General features: G+C 40.6%; 1 protein-coding gene across 1 annotated transcript in view; it reads right to left on the bottom strand.

The window, feature by feature from the left end:
- The window catches only part of LOC109912512 (zinc finger DHHC-type palmitoyltransferase 7), a 63,323-nt gene that overhangs the window by 7,346 nt on the left and 33,688 nt on the right, over positions 1-22,289 (bottom strand). Inside the window, 4 exon segments of the mRNA XM_048606012.1 lie at positions 3,305-3,401; positions 13,701-13,825; positions 19,010-19,044; positions 19,047-19,131. Coding sequence (XP_048461969.1) covers positions 3,305-3,401; positions 13,701-13,825; positions 19,010-19,044; positions 19,047-19,131 — 342 coding nt within the window.

The raw sequence follows: 22,289 nt of genomic DNA, 5'->3' as shown, positions 1-22,289 counted from the left end.
AAACGTCAGCCTTCCTGCTCCTCTGATGCTGCTTGGCCTGCTGTGTTCGTCCAGCTCTACACCTTGTTATCTCTATTTTTAGGTACACAGTCTGATTATTCTGAAGTAACAGAGATGTATACTCTTAGTTTCATCAGTCCAAAGAATGTGATGAGATTCTTAAGCACATTTTTCTCAGCAGGCACCACTAGAAGCATTTTAGCCCCTGTTTTACATGCAACTGATGCAATTTGAGAGAGAGAAAAACTGTTACATGGATGATTCAATTATGCTCACTGATCTACTCACTAGAATGAGCAACAAAAACCTGTAATCATACTCTGCTTTCAATCAAACATTCCAAGGTGCTTCACAGGAGCATTAAAGTAAAAATCTATGAGAAGCCACATAAAGAGAGTATCAAAAGCTTGGTCAAGGAACTAGATTTTAAGGAGATTGTTAAGTGGAGGAAAGAGAGGTTATGAGGAGAAAAAGCTTTTAAATGTTAAGGTTCTATACTGATTTGTCAGAGAGTTCTTGGACTGAAAGAGATTAGAGACAGAGAAGGAGAGAGCGCATCTAGGGATTTGGAAACAAAGGTGAGCATTTTAAAATTGAGCCAATGCTTAAACCGGTGCCGAAGCAGGAAAGGGTGACATCTGAACAGGACTTGGTAAGAGTTAGGGCAAGGATAGTAGAATGCTGGATGATGTCAAGTTTATGAAAGATATAATGTGGAAGGGTGGTCAGGACCATGTTGAAGTAATCAAGTCTAAAGATACAAAGGTTTGTCTTCTTGAAGGATTCAGGAAGGAACTTACACTTTTGAAGAAATAAGAGTCATTAACAGTTACTGCGTAACCACTTTCGAAACCAAGACTCAAAGCATTAACAAAAGTAAATTGAGAACAAGATATATAAACATGCCGTTATATTCAAGTTCCAAAATTACTCAGCATTTGATAACAGGAAGTTGCCCTGAAGCTATCAATTAAAGGTTATTGAGGTTGAAAGTTAATATTCATGCCTGGATGGTTTTATTGGACTTAAATGCTTAAACTTTAAATAATTGATGTAAATTTTTTAAAACTGTGGAATTTACGGATCCTTACCAAAATAAGTTAATATAATGTTTTCTTGCTTTCAACGAAATTTTCAAATTATAAATAAATATAGATTTGTTCAAATTTTTGTTTTCTTTTGAAACAATATGTGTTACTCTATACCGATATTCCAACCAGCACCCTACAACTATAACACAGAAACAATCGTGGGATTTATAGAAACATGTCAAATCTGGCCCCGACAGCATAATTATTAATGTTAACATCTCAAATCTCATAGCTGACACTATAAATATTTACTGGAAGGATACATTCTGATCAGGACTTTTTTCTTAAAACGTATTGCTGTTATAGAGTCCTACAGTATGGAGACAGGCCCTTCGACCCAAATGGGTCCATGCCGACCAAAATGTCCAACCATGCTAACCCCATTTCCCTGCACTTGGCCCATATCCTTCTAAACCTTTACTATCCATGTATTCGTTCAAATGCCTTTTAAATGGTGTTAATATACCTGCCTCAACCACTTCCGCTGGCAGCTCATTCCATATGTGTACCACCCAATGTGTAAAAAAAGTTGCCCCTCAGATTCCCATGTATTCTTTCCCCTCTTACCTTATACTGATGCCCTCTAGTCCTGGATTCCCAACCCTGAGAAAAAGACTGAGTGCAATTACCCTATCCATGCCTCTCATGATCTTATACACTTCTATAAGATCACCCCTCATTCTCCCACACTCTAAATAAAAAAACTCTTAGCTTGTCCAAACTCACCCATAACTCAGTCCCTTGCATCCTGGCAACATCCTTGTAAATTCCTTCTGCATTCTTTCCAGTTCAATAACATCCTTCCTATAGCAAGGCGGCCAAAACTGAACACAATACTCCAAGTGCAGCCTCACCAACCTCCTGTACAACTGCAACATAACTTCCTAATTTCTGCACTCAATAGCCTAACCGATGAAAGCCAGTGTGCCAAATGCCTTCTTCACTGCCCCGTCTACCTGTGACTTCACTTTCAGCAAACCATGCACCTGCACTCCAAGGTCCCTCTGTTCCACTACACTCCTTAAGGTCCAACCATTCAACATAAAACTCCTACCTTGATTTGACTTTCCAAAATGCAACACCTCACACTTATCTATATTAAACTCCACTTGCCATTTCTCGGCCCACTTCCCCACCTGATCAAGATCCTGCTGCAATTTCTGATGACCTTCCTCACTGTCCACAATACCTCCTATGTCAGTGTCATCTGCAAACTTACTAATCATGCCTTGTACATTCTCATCTAAATCACTGATATATAGATAACAAACAGCAATGGGCCCCAGAGGCACACCACTAGTCACAGGCCTCCAGTTCAGCAACAAGCATCCTTCCACTAATACTCTCTGCTTCTTACCATCAAGCCAATTGTGTATCCAATTTGCGAACTCTCCCTAAATTCCATGCAATCTAATTTTCCAGAGCAGCCCACCATGTGGAACCTCATCAAAGGCCTTACTGAAATCCATGCAGACTACATCTACTACCCTGCACTTATCAACTATCCTAGCCACTTCTTCAAAGAACTCTAACAAATTTATGAGGCATGATCTCCCACGCATGAAGCTATCGTGATTATTCCTAATTTAAAGCCTGTTCTTTAGAGAGCAAAAAAAAAACAATTCTTTAGAGATGCAACTCTAAAGAGGATGAGGGACAGTGACATAATGCAAAACCTGGGCAACTTAAAATATCTTACCTGACAGTGTAACTTCAGCAGTTGGGTTTTTCTCTTAGACCACCACTTTAACGTAAACTGCAAAGGGTTTTAAATTATGGTGTTCCTCCCCAGTCAGTCTAGAACTAGTGAATTAAGTTTCTAACTGGTTATTTTAGCAGTTTCTCTTATTGTAGTCAAGCATTTATCTTGGCTGTCTTTGCCAAGATTGTTTAAACCTGAGGCGCTGGATGAGGCTGTTTCGACAGTCTCCAGCATCTCCAACTCTTAGCAATAATAAAATGAAAATGTAAATCCAGTGCTATTCATGAACAGAATATATTAGAATTAAATGCAATGTCATACATTGCAGAAATAATGCTACTTACTAGAAATATAACCTTAGTTCCTTAGTCTTTTGTTTCATGCTATCAATAATAACATGGCTCAATTTCAAAAAGTTAATATGTTGGAATTCTAAATGTTAATTCTAAATTGTTTGTTATGGTCTGATTTTAAATACCCAAAATTGGCAGGAAAACACATTTAAACTTACAGTAAAGAGTACAAAGAATTTTTGATTGTTCTCTCCAACACAGTTGTTCACCCAAGGACAATGGTGGTCCATCTTCCGGATGCACCTTTTACAAATACTGATTTTTGGGAAGAAAGAAACAAAGTTATTACACAATTAGGCAAGAAATGTTACACTAATTTTCAAGCAAGCATTTGTTTTCACGTAATCGTACAGCTCAATTATTTTTGAAACACAGGTAATCTTATATTCAGAAAAGTCTGTTACATTATCTGCACCCACAGTCAATTTTCTTTAAAAGCTTATCCCCACTTTGGCGTCTAATGACCGTTACAATTGATTTTCTACACATTATGGATATCATTGATAAAAGGCAAGGGTTTTATGTAAAGATTAAGCTGCTTTTCAAAACACAATTTTGATTACATTTGTAGATGACATCAGTACCAATTCTTAATTTCTGACCTGAGAAATATTTATCAAATCTAAATTAGCAAAAAGGATCACAGGATCATCCAATCAATTCAATGAATTAATTAAAACATAGTACTGCATGAGTTTGTAACAGTTTCGTCATTCAATAAAAATTTATTGTTCACGTGTAAGCTTACAGGTTTTACTTCTAAAACAAACTTCCTTTCTGCAGCTAAGTTGCTATCCTCACTAACCACAGGCCTCACACAAACACTTCTTGAGAGTTCTTTGAGGGTTACATTTTGAGTTTTGGAGCCTAACCTTTGGTTTCTGGGGCTTCCTGTTCCATTCCTACTAACTCTTTTATAAGGCGATGCAGTAATGTAGCAAAACTGCCTTCTCTATTTGTATTGATGTATGGATTATTTAAACTCACACAGAAACAGAATTAGAAGAAATCACCAATATCTTCAATAACTACCGAGCCTCCATTAAAGATAAAGCTGCAACATAAAGAAGATGGATCCATTTCTGAGACCCCACTGTTTTTAAATTGGCACAAAATAATGGGTGAACACCAAATCTCTTCCCCCCACCTCACAAAATAACAGGAACACACCTCCACACATAAAAAGCATCTCTCTAAACACATATCCTACAGACTAATGAGGTCACAGTTAATGACTTTCTATCACAAAGTTGTAACATTTTAACAAGGCAACTGCTATCCTTTTTACTACATCTTGCATCTTAACCCAGACTTAAATTCAAAAATTGATTCAGAGGATAGAATATTCCCAGGCCCTGACTGATGTGAGCAGTTGGGAAAATATCACAAGAATGGAAAAATGAAATTCCCAAATTTGAGAAAGAAAAGTCTGATTTTGTGCATAAGGTTTTAACTGTTAATTAAGAATCTCAACAATGAGAAGCAAGTAGCCTGTTTGTATATGTTAGCACCATATTATTAACCTAATCTCCCCTCATTTAATGCAGTTTGATATCTTCCTAGGCAGTGGAGAGAAACGAGATGGCAACAACTCCTGACATGAAAGTCTGAGTGGATACTTGGCAGCTGCAGGACGACAGCCCCTTCTCTGAGCATCCAGATTAGATAGGGCACTCTCCCTGGGCCGTGCATCCTTTTTCTCTGAGGTTGGCGCAGGGCAAGCTCCAACCTCACTACATCACCATGTCACTACGAAGTTTACCACTTCAGGACTGGACTCTGAAAGCTCACAGATGTTTTTCATTACAATGCTGTTGCCAGGCCACTTTGTGTGCAAGGACAGGCACCCATCTCATGCATTAGAACAGGATACAACTCAGGGCTCTTAACTTGCGTTCTTGGCTCTCATTCACTTTATGCTCATCTGCCTCCTCATTCAGAAATTAAAGGCTCCCAGTAATGCTTTCTTGTGTCTTTTAGACACAAAACCAAACAACTTGTCATGCTTGCCAGCAATGAACAGTGAAGGGAGTTTCTGTACTGCACCTCACTATGTCAATGCCACACCTACAGCATGTGCCAGTAACTATGTAGCAAATACGCTGAATGAGATGTATCTATTAGGTTGAAGCACAAAGGCTAAGGGTTTGTTCCTTGGTCAAGTCGTCAGTCAAGAGTTTCAGCACAATCAAGGGCATCATCCAATATCAGGTCAGGGGTTTGGACACAGTCAGTTGGCTGACTGGAGCCTTCAGGGTCAGGGGATCCATGTCAGCACATTCCAGGGAGTGGGCTATAGTCAATCCCACAGGTCTGGTGCAACGAATCTGAGGATTAATGGTAAGCCTGTTGGGCATTTGTATAGTCATCAGTCTGGGTCTTCAGTCCAAGTTGGTCAGGGGAGGGAGGTGAGCCACAGTAAACCCCAAGGGTGTTTCCACTGAAAGTAAAGTTGGTTTATCAGGGGCCACTATGGGCAATTTGGGAAGATCAATTGTGCGAATTGTAGGCAGCTTGATGGGATGTAGAGGGGGATTAAAAATGGTGAAGAGGACCAAACCGACATACAAGAGTAGGTGATGACACAACATGGGATGGCAGGGTGTACTGTGGGAGAAGGGAGTCACTAATAGTCACCACCACCCTGGATTTGGCATTGAGACACTGAGAACAATGGTTTAAGTAAGCTGTTGGCCTGGGGCTTAGTTAGGGTAAGTAGGGTGTTGGAGAGTTAAAAGGAGAGTTGGGTTGAAAGATGGGAAAAATTAAAGCCAATGGGATGGACAGACAGGACAAAGCAGAATGGAACGTGCATTGCATTAATTAGATACAGTTTCAATACATTTATTCTGGGATGTAAACCTCATGCAGAAACATGCTATGCTGACTAAAAATCCTGGCCAAAAGTAATGTCACTAAGCATTACAAATTAATCCTAGTTAATAATGTGAAGCAGAAATAATGTCAGGTGAGCTGTGAAGTTTCAGCAAAGTTCCACATTCCAAAGCCTTATAGTCTACTCAAAGTTCAGGAGATGCCCACCTCTCACCTTGGACTACAAAGCGTGTACGTAATTTTTTTATGCGTAATGCTGTCTTTTCTGGGTAATATTTGAAGGAAGGGAGGGTACTGGGTTGATGAGCTTCCTTTGCTTCATACAATGCTCTCAATCTCCTACTGTACTTGCGCCCAAATGGTTCGTGGAGCGTACATCTGAATCAGGTCAATGATGTAAAAGGTCCATGTAGTAGGATCTCGTTGCTCTCCCTGTTGTAGGCCTCCATGTCACAATGTTTGGAGGATGATTGTTTGAATGTGACTTGTGTATGCTGTGACTACTGAATGATCATATTAGTGAGGAGCGGCTTCATTTCTGATAGTGCCCACATGGGCTTATGGAGCCATCCTCAGAAGCTATAATCGTCTATGCCCGTTGCCTACAAGCATCCAAAGAAACCGAAGAACACGTGTTTCTGGGAGCCCAGGACCAAGAGTAACTACAGTGGATATGGACCAGCTTATGTCGAGTTTCCAGCCAATGGTGCCCTCATGATGAGATTCAAGTGCTGGAGACCCTTAATCACTCATTTTCCTTGGAATATCAGGCAGATGGAGGGAGAGAGAGGGAAGGAGTGTGTTGTTTTAGTCTGCGTAGAGTTGGCAGTTAAAACACCATATCATTTTGTCCAGAGTATATGCAATGTAACACCTCATCTACTAAGGCGATAAGATGTCTCTTTCACAGAAGGCTCTGACGCTCAGTCAGGTATGGCAGTTCATTGCAGTTCAATTCAGAGGGTGGTGCCTGATTGTTGGATGCTTTGCTCAAAACAAGTGGACGACGTTAACCAAAAAGGTACAGCACCTTCACCACCCTGCAGTGTAGCAGCATTGGCTGTCGAGTCATTTATCACTGCCTGTAGATGTTTTGATGCTGTAAAGGACAACATCCCCTGTTTAATTCCAACCGTGAATGCAGTTTAGTGCATTTTTTTTAAACATGCAAAAGTGAAGGTATCTTAATGTTATAATGTTACAAAGAAGCTTTCACAATGTCTGATACTCCTTCATTCAATCACAACAAAGTTTCATGCTGGTGTGGGTATTTCTTTTGCAACAGATGCCGCCGCCAGACTTCCTCCAGCATTTTCTGTGCTTGTTTCAAATTTCCAGCATCTGCAGTATTATGCTGTTACTTGAGTGGTTCTGGCTCTCCCATCGACTCCCCCACTGCCGCAACTTCCTTTTCTAAACACTCACTACTTCTTCAAACCCAAGCTGTTCCTCTCCTGTATTTAGCAGCGGTAGGCTCAAGATGTGAACATGAAAATTTAGAGTCCTAATTGGGGTGAATAATTAAACAATTAACTCAAGGAGAAAGCTCACAAAGAAACTCATCCTCCAGGGTGCCCAGCAGATCAGTTTAAAAAGCATCTGAATCAATTTTCAGCCAGAAGTGCGAAATTGACAATTCATCCTGGATGCATCCTGTGGTTTTAGCATCACTGATGTCAGTCTTCAGTTAGGTGCATTTGCTCCACACAAGAAAACATTGCATGCACTGGATACAGTAAATGTTATACTTCCTACTAATATCCTTGATATTTATAGTCAGCACCATCCAGGACAAAGCAGGCCACTTGATTGGCATCTCATACACTTTAAACATTCAGACAATTGCAGCAGTGTGTACCACATACAAGATATGCTGCAGCAATCGCCAATGCTCTTTTGGCAGCACCTTCCAAATCTGCGACCTTTATGAGTCAGAACAAGTGAAACAATTGTAAGGGAATGCCACAAGCTGCAAGTTCCCCTCCATGTCTCACAGCATCCTGAATTGGAATTACATCACCATTCTTTCACTGTCTCCAGGTCAAAGCCCTGGAAATTTCCTCCCTCACAGCACTACGGGTGTAACCGCACCACATGTACACCAGCAATTCTAGAAGCCACTTTTGTGCCATTTTCCCCAAGGGTAGGTTAGGATGGATAATAAATGTAGGTCTTGGCAGTGACTCTCACAACCCACAAACAAATATACAAATATTATGCTGGTGAGAGCATCTTAATATTACGGCTAGGTCCAGCAACACTTAAAGTTGTACAGGATGGCAAAGAGGCCAGCGGTCAGACTTCCTATGAAGGACCAGTCAGCAACTTCTCTTCTCATCTTCCAGCTTTGCCACAAGTGCTACCTGTGGTTGAGGACAGCATTCAAAATAGCTGTCTCAGAAAACATCTGATTTTCTTCTGATGAACAATGCATTTTAACACTCAAATACAGCCTTGTCGAAGAACTTAGACAGACTAGCGGCTCTGTACGGTGCTCTTCCAGTTTTTGGTCCAGCAGGTTTCACATTGAAAGACTAACATTTGCCAATTATTTTTTTATAAACATGTTCAAAATTGACAAGATTGAGCACATTATGATTTTAACTGGTTTGAAATGCAACCTTCTGGAATCAGTTTAAACTATCTGCTTCAATAGTGGAAAAATTTACACATTCATAGGTATTAGCTGATACAAACTGCACGAGGCACAAATTAATCAAAGAATCAACATCAAGTATTCCAAGTTGATAAATGTCAAAAAGCCTCAGACAACTACAATTGCACTTTCTTGTTTGTTCAATGGACTGCCTGCTTATTTAGAAGGCATTTACACAGCACAAAAGACAATGATTTGAAAGAAATATGGAGAGCAATAATGATCGCAAACTCCTGGAGACTGATTCAATGCTTTTAACTGAACGTGTTTCTTAATTAACAAACTGTTTGTCACAAAATTCCCCATGCAATATTTGTGGATGTGTGAGAAAATAGTCTTAGCCACTATATTAACAGTCACCAGTAACAGCAATACAGCTAAAACTTGCAGTTCAATGCTGAACTCAATAACAGCAGCTACAGCGAGATATAAATCTTTCATTACATAGATGCTATTCTTAAAACAGTAATCATACGACTTTCAAGAAATCCCCTGATGTGTTGCATTGTACATAATGAATATGTCTAGTTCCTAAATGCAAACTTACATATATTAACATTTCAAAGAAATAGCAGCCAGCTAACTAATTAGTTAATAATAGTGAGTGTCACTTACAAGGCAAGCTAAATGATTTTTACTCAAATGATGGACATCAAGACCATTTCACATAGTGGTAAAGTATGTTTTTAAAGTAAGGAATGATGGTGACATTATAGTCTACCAATATCCACATCGATTTTTTGTTAAGTATTTGAAAACTCGCTAATCAACTGTATTTTTTCATAAGATCGATTATCGCACAAAACAGTTTGAGTAATGGAGAAAAGCAGCAAGAAAATGCATAATGTCTTTAGTTTCCGCTCTTCCACATTGTAATCTTGGAAGTACACTACTCCAAAAGGTACATCAAAAAATTTTCTGCATTCTGCTTCCTACTAAGGAAACTGTCCATTTTCTACATGCAGAACAGTAAAACCAAGGATACAAAACCATAAGAGCAGAATAAAGCCATTTGGCCCACCAACTCTACTCTGCTATTTCATCATGACCGATATACTTCACAAACCCATTCTCCTGCCTTTTCCTTGTATCCCTGGAACACTTTACCAATCAAGAACCTGTCTATCTCCATTCTAAAATACACTCAATGACTTGCCCTGCACAGCCATCTGGAACAATGAGTTCCACAGATTTACCACTCTCTGGCTGAAGAAATTCCTCCTCTAAAGGGACATCCATTCACTTGGAGGCTATGCCCTCAGGTCCTAGTCTCTGTTACTAGTGGAAACATCTTCTCCACCTTCAATCTATCCAGGCCTCTCATTATTCTGTAAGTTTCAGTGAAATCTTCCCCTATCCGTCTAAACTCCGTAGTTATAGAGTCCTCAATTGCTCATATGACAAACCCTTCATCCTCAGGATCATTCTTGTAAATTTCCTCGGAACACCCTCCAACACCAGCACATTCGTCCTTAGATATGGCACCCAAAACTGCTCACAATAATCCAAATGGCACCTGACCAGAGCCTCATACAGCCTCAGCAGCACATTCCTGTTCTTGTATCCTAGCCCTCTTGAAACAAACGCTGACATTGCATTTTCCTTCATCACTGCCAACTAAACCTGCAAACTAAATCTTAATTGAACTGCTGTACTCTGACAGTGGGGAATGCTCAACGAGACCTGACTGTCCTCATGCACCAGTCATTGAACGTAAGCACGCAGGTGCAGTGGGCAGTAAAGAAAGCAAACTGTATGCTTGCTTTCATAGCAAAAGGATTCGAGTATAGGAACAAGGATGTCTTGCTGCAGTTGTACAGGACATTAGTGAGGCTACATCTGGAATGCTGGGTGTAGTTATGGTCTTCTTAGTAGAGGAAAGATGCTCTTGCTGTACAGGGAGTCCAGCGAAAGTTTATTAATTCCTGTGATGTTAAGATTATTATGAGGAGAGATTAAGTTGGTTAGGTTTGCATTCACTGGAATTGAAGAGAATGAAGGAGATCTCATAGAAACCTATAAAGTTGACAGGCTAGATGCAGAAAGGTTGTTTCCTACGGCAGGGAGTCCATAACTTGGAGTCATAGTTTAAGGATAAGGGTAAACATTTTAAGACTGACATGAGAAATTTCTATACCCAGAGTGTGGTAAGTCTTTGGTGTTCACTGGCGTAAAGTGGCTGAGGTCAAAATGTTGTATGTTTTCAAGGAGGTGGTAGATGTACCTCTTGTGGCTAAAGGGATCAAGGACTATGGGGAGAGGGCAGGATTAGGGCATGGAGCTTGATGATCAGCCATGATTATAATGAAGAGTGGAGCAGTCTTGCAGTCTTGAGTGGCCGACTTGTGCTCTATCTTCTTTGGTTATATAAGCCAACCCACTTATTTCAGGTATCAATCTCACAAACCTCAGAACTGCCTCCAATGTATCCTTGCCTAAAGAAGATCTATGTGTGGTATTCAAGATATGGTGTCACCAGTGCCCTGTCTAACTGAACCACAATATCCTTACTTTTATGATTGGTTCTTCACATAATATAGGATAGCATTCCACCGGACTTCTTGATTACATGCTGTACCTGCATACTAACATTTTGTTGCTCATTAACTGGAACACCTTGAACCCCCTGCACATTGGACTTTTACAGTTGTTGCCTCTAAGTAATACACTGCTTTTTTTTAAATTCTTCCTGCCAAAGTGAATAACTTCACATCTTACTACATTATACACCATCTACCAAATTTTTGTCCATTCATTAAGCTTATATCTATCCGGAAACTGTTTACGCCTTCTTGACAAAATACTTTCCTATCTATCTTTGTGTCACCTGAGAATTTTATTACCGTGCTTTTATTCCCTCATCCATCCCATTGGTGTGAATTGCAAAAGGTTGAGGTCTGAGCACAGACTTCTGCAGGACTCCACTTATCACACCTTGCCAATCAGATAATGATCTATTTATGCATTTTCTGTTTTCTACCAGCCAGTCAAACTCTTGCCCATACAAATTCACTACCCCTTATACCATGAGCATTTATTTTCTGTAATAACCTTTGATCTGGCACCTTATCAAATAACTCTGAAAATCAAAGTACTGTACATCCTTGGGCTCCCCCCTATCAACAGCATGTAACTCTTTGAAAGCAGAATACTATGTAGTTTAAATATGATTTCCTTTCCAGAAAACACGATAACTCTTCCCTTTAAACTTGAATTACATTAAGTGAGCAGCTTTAACCTTGTTAACGATCAATGCTAACAACCCCACAACAGACGCCAAGCTAACTGACTTACAGTTTCCAGTTAACTTCTCAGGGAATGATCACACACCAATTTTGATGAACAATATTCAATGTAAACAACATTCAGTTATGTCAAATGTTCTTCGTGGGATTAACTATGGTCTGTGTAATTGGTGGAGAGCAGACTTCTTTTAAGAAGTTATGTAGTAAAATTGATGGTGGGGTTTATAGCATGAGCATATAATAGTTATTAGAAATAAGTAATAAAACCTTCTAATAAAAGAACACGTAAGACAAACAACTAGTGCCCAGTCTGAATTAAAAACAAACTTTACTTGGTTCGTGGATGTGGCCCCCAAGTTGGTAGGTGCGACAGCTTTTGGGGGTACTGAGCTCTGAAGCAGAAATGGCTGCCGTGGAGCTTGGATTCAACACTATCAAGTGTGAGGTCTCTTTAATTCCTCATGCCACAACACATAGGCATGACATACAATCCGTGAATTGTGTTTGTGGCCACAAAAATGCTTATCTATTTCCCTTACAATGGAGTCCACTATGACTATGGCATTTCCACACTTTTTGCTCTTCTCTTGTGCAGTAAAGCCAATCTGCTGATGATGCCAGATATTTGGCTGTTGCTGTTTTCTCCCCAAAGAGGCTACTTCCTTCACCAGTATCCAAAGCAGTATATCTGTTTTTTGGGGAATGGCCATAGGGGATTCTTGCACTGCCTGCCAAGTTCTCCTATTATTCCTGGTGGTCACACATTCCCTTGCTACCTGCAGAGTCTTAGCCAGAGGTGGGAGCACCTCTCTGTATGTTCCGTCTACAATTCTTTCAGCTTCATGGATGCTCCACAGCGTCTCTAGCCACCACTCCAACTCTGGATAGGTTGAGGATAGGTTGAACATACTAGGCTCTTTTCCACTGGAGGTTGGAAGGGAAAGGGGGTGTCTTGACTGAGATGTATAAGATCTTGAAGACCTTAACAAGTTGCTTGTGAAAAGGATGTTTCGTCTTGCAGGTGAGTCCAGAACTAAGGGGCACTGTTTTAAAATTAGCGTTTGTTCATTTAGGACTGAGTTGAGGAGATTTTATTTCTCTGTACAGAAGGTTGTGCAAATTGAAACCCTATGCTTCTGAATATATAGCTTAAAGTGGGGTCATTCAATACTTTAACGCAGAGGTAGATAGATTTGTGTTAGGGAAGGGAATCAAAGATTATCATAGGTAGATGAGAATGTGGAATTCAAAATGCACATAGGTTAGCCATGACCTTATTGAATGGCAGAACAAAGGTCAGAAAGTCTACCTCTGCTTGCATTTTGCACATTTCTTCTTGATGAATGTGACTGATTAAATGGTTCAAATGACATTAAAGATCAAATAAATAAAAATCCTTGCTTTTCATTATTTGGATATTTTGAGGTCTTACCATCTGTAATTTGCTTGTAGAAGCAGCAATAAATCTGAATGTCCCTTTACATTTCAATAGTAGTATCAGATAAATAGATATTATGGAATTGTCATATTATGATAATATTCTAGCTACCTCATTTACAGTAACAATTTGATTTTAAATTTGATTGAAATAATTAAACAGGAAAAAGGCTCAGTTTCTGAAGGCAACTGATAGTTAATTGAATGTAAAATAAAATTTATAATCATTCAATAATTACTTGACTTTCTGTCAATAACACTACAGTTCTACAAAGAGATACCTGTTATAGGTGAAGAGCGCATTTTCAATGGAATGACTAACACATTAGTTGCAGGTACATTGAAAGCTATTTTAAATAAAAATCTATTGGTTGCACATACCTGCAATGATGAGCTCGTTCTGGCTTAATACTGCAACACTTTGGGCACTTATAAATCACCTCCCCTGGCTTCAGCTGTAGGCTCTCCATATACTCTTTTGTGGCATTGCCTTTAGGCACTGCGCCCTGTGCAAAGAAACCATTAGAACTAAGTTAACACCACAGAACTAATGGGGAGCTTAAAACTGAACATAGTATTTAAACTGTGGCCAATTAACATTTTGTACAATTACATTAATACTTCTGCAATCTTAATTCTTGTATACTCTGTCCCAGCATATTAATTCCCAGAATCCCTCTGAAATTGTAATTTTCTGCCAGTCAAGGTGTAAAAACAATGTCTTTCCATTATAGATATCCTCCCATTGGAACAGTTTTCTATCTTAATGATCTTGTATAAATACAAGTTGTCATGCATTTTCTCTGAAAGGATATTGCCTCACACTTATCCAGTTTACCTCAATTTACCTCAACTATTATCAGTCATACAACTTCCTATTTACATTGTTACAATACTTATCCAACATTGTTCAATTTTTCTAACATCTCTTGTCAGAGAGCTTATGAATAACTATCACATGATTGTTTATTTCTTACTTAATTGCTATGGTCAAAATTAAACAAAGTATTGATTTCTTCAAGTATCTTCGAGCTATCAATATCCTTTGACTGATTTTTGGCTTTTATCTTGTCCTTTCTTTACAGGTATTCAGGTTGGTTATCAAAATTGTTCAGATTTATTTGTTATCACATCCATGGTAGATATTCTGCACTGTTGCAATTTTCAGACTGCTCCAGCTCAATAAATCAAATAAACTGTTCTCTTTTAATATGGTGGAAATTTTGATATATTAGTCTCAAATTCCTGACAAGTGTCAATTGAAGAAGAATTTCAAGCTTTTCTGTGCATTTATGACTGTTGGATGACTGTTACTGAAATCTCATTCGATAATAATGTTGTACTAATAATACAGTTAACAACACAGAATCAAAAATGGTAGCCGTTTCCAGAACTTCAAAGGCAACAATTGGATCTTCCTTCAGTGTAGATAAATATTCAAACAAAAAGGCAATGATTTTTCTCTCAAAATACAGTTTACAGATATTTTTAGTCCACCTGTTCAGAGATATTTTTATACGCCTCTGGAGTAGGTGGGACTTGAACACAGGCTTACTTGCTCATAGATAGGGACACTTCCACTGCACTGTCAGGCCCTTTTTAAAATGCTTGCTATTCGTTTCACCTACGGTACATTCAAATGCTAATTTCTATTTCATATTCCTTCAAAGAAATACCCGATACTGTCAAATACTGTGTGTAACAATCAGGCTACAAACATTTAAATACAGGGTGGAACTCTCCCAGCACCTGAACAACATAAGCCATAGGGAGTCAAATTGGTGAGAATGGGAAAATGGTATTCTTGATATTGAGAATAAAAAATCTGCTTTTTGCCACTGTAGATTTGAATGGCAGGACAAGAACTTTGCTAATAAGCAGTCAGAATCAATTTGCAGGAAGTGACATCTAACTTTTACCTAATTATTTTTCTTGATTCATTCACAAGATGAGGATGTCGCTGGCTAGACAGCATTTATTGCCCATCCCTAATTGCCCGGAGGACAGTTCAAAGTCAACTACATTGCTGTGGGTGTGGAGTCACATGTAGGCCAGGTCAGGCCAGGCCAGGTAAGGATGGCAGTTTCCTTTCCTAAAGGAAATTAATGAACCAGATGCGTTTTTCCGACAATCAACAATGGATTCACGGTCATCATCAGACTCTTAATTCCAGATATTTTACTGAACTCAAATTCCACCAACTGCTGTGGCAGGATTCGAACCCCGGTTCCTAGAATGTTACCTGGGTCTCTGGATTAACAGTCCAGTGACAATACCACTAGGCCATCAACTCTCATTTATATGCTGTTTGCTATTTACCAGGCTGTGGACGGTAACTAGACGGTGATAATTTCAGACACCAAAGTCTGAACGGCTACCTGGCAGCTCTAGCTTGTTACTTGCTCCTCCAGGCCTCCATCTTTGCCAGCAACCCCAACATCTCAGGGCACACTCCATAGACAGCAACTACCTGAAACTCTTTGTTCAACGAGCTTGGCATTGGACACGTACCACCCTCACTATATCATCAAGGCACATCTTCACTTCAGGTAAAATACAGGTCGCCACTTCAATACTGCACTTTAAAGCACATCGACACCTTATGTCACAATACTGCTGCCAAAATGCTTCGTGAAGAGGGTCAGATATCCACCTCATGCATTGGAATAGAGTACAGCTCAGGGGGCTGAGCTTGATTTCTTAGCTCTCATTCACTTTGCACCTTGGATGCGCACAGCATCTCTGTCTTGCCTGTCTACATTGCTGTCTCATTGAGAACTTATAGCCTCATAGCAGTTCTGTCTTGTCTTGCTGTGCCTCCTAGTACAGGCATGAAGCCTGTATTGGTTGTTAGCAATGGTTAGACAAGGAGAGGAGATTTTGCTGTATAGAACTGTACTACAACAATGTCACACTTGCAGCAACCCACTTGTGGCAAATACACTGCATTCATACAACTTCAACCAAATGACCATTTCTTAAACTCTAAAGGAGTAGTGCTCAGTCAAAACAGGGGGACTGTTGTCAATCACTGGGTAACAGCCCAGAAGTTCTGATCTCAGTTTGAGTGCCTGGACTTGGTCAGTCAGATGCTTGGGCTAGCGTCTGGGGGTCAATACCATTAGAGTCTGGGGGACTGGCCACAGTCAGTTCTGCAGGTACAGTGTAACTAATAGGTCAGTGGAGGAGCTGCAGAGATTAGTCATGGGTCTGATCCCGTATCAACAGGTGCTGCCTTTCCAAGTCAGTTAAAGGGTGTCAGTCTGGAGATCTGTTCAGTCTAAGTCAAGAGGGGCTATGAGGGTTACTGTTGTGGTGGGCAAATTGGGGAAATGAATTGTGAGCATTGAAAGCAGCATTCTGAATGCAGAGGAGATAAAAATTGTGAAGGGCTCTGCAACTAAAACATATTAGAAAGGAAAAAATGACAGAATGTGGGAGAGCAAGAGGTACTATGGAAGGTGGTCACCACTGTCCTGGCTTCCATAAGGGGGTCAGTGCATAACAACATTTGCCGTAATTAACCCTTTTGCCTCGGGTTAAATGAGTAAAGTGGGGAGATGAACAGCTAAATAAGACAGCTGAGTGGAAATATGGGGAAGATCAAGCTGAAGAGGTTGATAGGGAGGACGAGGCAAAAAGAAAGAAAGATTGGGGGGAGGATGGAAGATTGAGAAAGATGGTCACATAGATTAAGAGGCTGAACCTGCAACTCACTCCGTAAAGCGCCACTTGTATTGTCTTCCACCCTACTCCAAATTGTAAGAGCGCAATCAAAATAAAAGATGGCTGCCACCACCCCCAGAGTGGGCAGAGTAAGTGTTTCTTTTCTCTCGGAGGAAGTGGGCTCGAGTTGTGAGTGATCGGAGACCCCACAAGGGGCAACTGCATTAAATAGATACTCTGACAGTCCAGACTAAAGACATTTGTTGTCACATAAGTCTGCATGTGAACCTCAGCATTGAATACAGGTCTCGACTAAAAATCCTGACTATATCAATCATGGCTGTGAAGTGTAAATAACGTCAGGCGAGCTGAAAGCTTCACCTTAGTTCCACAACTCAATCACCTTCCACAAGGTACAGGAGCTACTCACTTCACGGCATGGGCTTTAAAACGTCCATAACGCAAAAGTACTCGCAATATTGTCTTTCTTCGGTAATGTGGAGGTTGGAGAAAAAGGAGAAGTTCTAATTCTTGCACCATTCTTACAACCATCTACTGAATGTGTGTCAGCCTACATCTGAATCAGGTCAATGACGTGAAAGTCCAGGCTGTCCATTGCTCTCCTTGTTGCAAGCATCCATTTCCCAAAGTTTTGATGGGTGCTACTTATATGTCATTTGTGTTAGTTGTGCAACTTTTGAATGATCAACATTTCTGAAGAGTTGCTTTGTTTCTTATATTGCCCATTTGGGCTATTTGGAATCGTCTCCAGTAGATTCAGAAACAGAAGCAGCTGTTATCTCTGTGACCCTTACAACGAGAGGGTCCTGGGCTTCCAGATAAGGATCACATGTATCTGGAAGCCCAGGACCAACATCAAACTTTAGCAGATGTGATGCAGTCTCTCAATGCAGAGTTTCAAGCCATAGGTGCTCTCATGCTGTGGCAAAATGCATGAGATCCACAGTCGTCTGTCTTCTATGGGGTAGTTTACAGATGAGAGGAGGGCTATGGCGCTATCCTCTGATCAGAGGTGAGTCAAAACGTCATGTCAAGATGTCCAGCTTATCAGCAATGCAACACCTTCTATCACTGGGACCATCAAGAGCCATAAGGTGTCTCCTCAGTTGTAAATTACAGCCAGGGTGAAGGTAGAGGAGCCTGGCACCTCTGGAGTATCCAGACAGGAGATTGCTGGAGAGCCTGTATATGATTTCTCTTCCAACTGGCTGCCTGCTGGCACTGCCTTGTCTTGAGAACAAGGGATCCCTTGACACCGCATCCCCCCCACCCCACCCCATCACTTTGCTGTTAGCGGTGAGTGTGAAGGCTACAGTAATGGAGTGCAAGTCGGCTTTTATCCAGCAGGCATTGAGTGCGCTGGACCTGTCTCTCTATGGCAATTTCTAACATGTCTGTGGAGACAGACAGATACATGCATGGTGGAGGCAGCACTGTACAGATAGATTTGGAGGACTCCTCTGCCTTTGATCTGGATTCTGTGTGTGTTTCTGACACCGCTTCTCCACCTGTTGTGCATCTGAATGAAGTTATAAATGACCAACACCATGGTGTGCTCTCCCTGCTTGGGAGCTGGACAGGTGTCTGTTTTCTGAAAGTCTGGAGTACCAGTGACCTGGGTCATCTCTTCCTTGGCATGACAGCGATGTGTTCACCAGAATGTGTTCCCAAGCCTAATCAAGCTACAGTACAGACCAAGGTGTCATTATTTGGGCTGGTGGAAGTTGCAGGAGATAGCCTTGCCAACACTTCCTCTGAGAATTTGTGTCTTCTTCTTCAGATATGATAGAGGAGCCAATGTCTGGAGGGTCTACTCTTTTAAGGTGTAGACTATGTGGATGCCACTGCTAGCTGGAAGAAACAAAAGATGGAACGGGTTGCAAAGTAAGTTTAGAAGTTTGGACATGTTAAGAACATGTACACACTGCTGGAGATGGGAGAGCGGCGTAGCACTTGACAATGGCTCTTACTTAGTTGCCGGGACATGGAGGTTTTGGTATTACCATATGAGCAGTCATTGTCCTTTCCTGCCAAGGCAAGGATTCTGTCTTTGCAGAAGGTGAGGAAATGGATGTCGGACACCACCTGTCTTGGCTTTCTCTTCATTGTTGTTGGCCGATTTCTCCTGGAATTAAAAAAAAATGGAGGGATCAAGTGAGATGAAAGTAGCTGCGCAGTTGTTAGTGCTTGTGCAGGTAGGGGAAAGGTGGTGATATATTCTGAGTGAGTGAGTAGGAAGCACAGAGGGCAGAAATAGTTAGGAGTCCAGTGATGGGCTGGGGTGGGTAGTGCCACTGAGGGATAATGCTGCAAGCAGTAGTGAGAGTGGTACCGCATGAACTTTGGTGGGAGGTGGGTGCAGGAGTAGAGTTAGAGTGAGTGGGCGATAGCAGAGAGAGGATGATATCACTTAGCCCTCCAGAGCACAGAGGTCATGAACCCATTCCCCCATTCCATTGACTGACCCGAGTGGCAAACCTCAGACCAGGCTGGCATGGTTTGGTGCCATGGTCTCCTCTGGTTGCCCCGAGGAGAACACCTGTCCACGTGCACCTCTAAGGTCGATGCTGGCAAAGTGGGATACCAACCTCCCTTTCTCAGCTATGTCCTTGAGATCTCTGCAGCAATAAACTGTGAATGGCAGTGTCTGGTTTGCAGCATTTGTCCCGCTGTACAGCTGAGATTTAAATATGGCACAAATCCCAGAAAGTCCTGGCAGCAGGTGAGCACATAGGCCATTGGTGAGTGCAAAGTAGCATGAGAGCAGCATCACAGAGGCGTTGAGCATACATGATGAGGTGAACAGTGGAGAATTTCAAGGCATGTCACTAGAGTTCATGGAGAAGAAAACTTCCATGAAACTCCTCGAAATTGACACTTGCTGATTTTTGGTAAAAATTCAGCCCATGGTGTTTAACTAGTGTCATGCAATTTTTTATCAACACTTTAAGCTTCAGTTCAATGTGAAATATTCTGAGGTACTGATCTTAATTTTGTGCAAAATGACTAAATCAAATATAAAAAGTTATTTGGAGAATAAACAAGTTGAAGATGGCCACAGACAGCAAAATTCAAATTTCAGGTCTTTTTTGATAATGCTGCACAATATTCTAAAAATGCAGCAGAGTGGGAAACATATTCCCATTTTCAGCATGCCTTTGTCCCCCTTAAAATTGGTTTCCCATCTCTTCATTTTGGAACCTTTAGCACTTGCTTTACAGTGTTCATCACAGACTTACAATTGATTCTTCAATTTCATACACAAGATTATATTAAAGGTTCGTAAGAAATACTGGTCAAATGCTCTGGAATGTTAAAGTGTAATAGGATAATACAATTCCTAGACTTCCTGGTCTGAATTTAATTCAGTTCTGTTCCAATATTTTTGACTTGGTATCAAAATATTCTCTGACCCTCATTAAAATGCACTTTTTGCATGACAATTACTCAGTTTCCAACTAGTTAATTTGTTGGAATCACAACAGAAAAAAATTCTTCAGTGGCTGACACTTAGGTCAAATGATCAAAATATAATAAAGATGCTGTTAAAATTTATTACTGGTAAACAATATTGTTTAGTCCCTGTATTCAGAAAAAATTTGAATAAAGCTTCAAATCTTTGACCTGGAATTAACCAATTATTCAGTTGAAAAAAAATCTCATTTCCACTGAACAGCTGAAAACAGAAGAAGTGCAAACAGAAGAGTAAATAGTTTTAGGTGTGCTAAAACATGAGTCATGTCAGTACACAGCAACTGCCAACATAGCAAAACGTTCAGTCATCATAGTAAGTTATCACAGTGACTTTCGAGCAGGGAGGGGAAAGTTATTGAATAAGCAGAAAAATCAACCAGTATTTTCAATGGTACGAGGTGGTTTCACATTAGGAGCACCAGCCGGTGGTCCAACCCATTTTGTATCAGACAGATAGGATCAACTCAAATTTATCTGATATCCTGCCAAAATTATTCGTACATGTGCATTTCATGAAGGCAGTTGGCCATTTAAATGATTAGTTGCCTCAACATGTATCTGATTCTGGAGTCTCCAGCCCAGAATATGCAGAGTAGACCAGCTAAGAGCAGGTCTGTTTTCAATGCAATTCTTTCAAATAGCCACATTAGGTGCTGAGGTACCCCTGTGGATTTGGTTCAGGTATCAGGGCTCAGGTATTGTTGGGAGTGAGGGTCCAGTGGTCCTAAGGGAGAGGGTCAGATAACCTTTGGTCTTACTGAGAAGAAGATTGTGTGTAAAAGGTGCATAAACTGATTGGAACAGTCGAACTTGTGAAAAGCATCAAGAAGTGTCAACCTGTTAAGAACTGCTAAGAAGTGTCCATATATGCAGAACTGTCCTAAAATAGCAACCTGTAAAGAAATGTTGACCTGTCAAGATGTGTTTTTATGAATGACAGTACAACACTGAACTTTAATTTTCTCCTGTGTTCTAAGTGATTTGGGCCTGGTAGATAAAGAAAGGGTAATGGGTGGAAGTAGGCCTCATTTGCATAAGGATCTTGAGAGATTCATAGTGGTATAGAGGACATTAAGTAGAAAGGGTTGGTATAGATGGGGCATGAGGATTATGTGTAGATTCAGTTGGGTGCAATGGATGAAGGTCAGAGGAATGTTTTATGTTGTATCCTTTTATTTTAATTTTGAACAGTACTGGAGTGCCGAGGCAGGCCCTCTGTCCAACTTGTCTCAAGAACTAATAGCGTTCTCAGCTCTTTCTGGGCTGATCCCCATTGCAGAAAGAACACACTCACCCCAGACCAAATACAGCAAGTGTGGTTTATTAAAGATCCAGAAACATTTGAGAAGAGATAAAGGAGGAAAGGTTTTGAGTCCAATGTTTCTTCTTTGGAATCTCCCGCCTCTGTACACCTATCTCAGGAATGAAAATCAAGGCCAACAGCTGTAAGATTTTTATGTTTTAAAGCTGGTGCTTTAATTTAAAGTAAAATGGAAGAATGAAGGGGGCATGTGAGCAGCTATGAATTCTGCTTGAACAACTTTGGATGGCTAACTTATTATAGGTTAAAGGAAACACACGTTGAGTTGCTGGGAAGATGATGCAAGTTGTTCATTCCTGTGTGGACAATGACATGAGCATCTGTTCAGATGGTCAGTCGATATTAGTCTACAATAAACTAAAGGAGATTTTAAGAATGTTTCAGAGATAGTAGGAACTGCAGATGCTGGAGAATCTGAGATAACAAGGTGTAGAGGTGGATGAACACAGCAGGCCAAGCAGCATCAGAGGAGCAGGAAGGCTGACGGT

The sequence above is a fragment of the Rhincodon typus genome, chromosome 15, assembly GCF_021869965.1.
Source record: "Rhincodon typus isolate 14 chromosome 15, sRhiTyp1.1, whole genome shotgun sequence".
In the NCBI taxonomy this organism is placed as follows: Eukaryota; Metazoa; Chordata; class Chondrichthyes; order Orectolobiformes; family Rhincodontidae; genus Rhincodon; species Rhincodon typus.
Note: the sequence above shows the minus strand (reverse complement) of the source record. Positions and strands in the feature narration are given on the sequence as shown.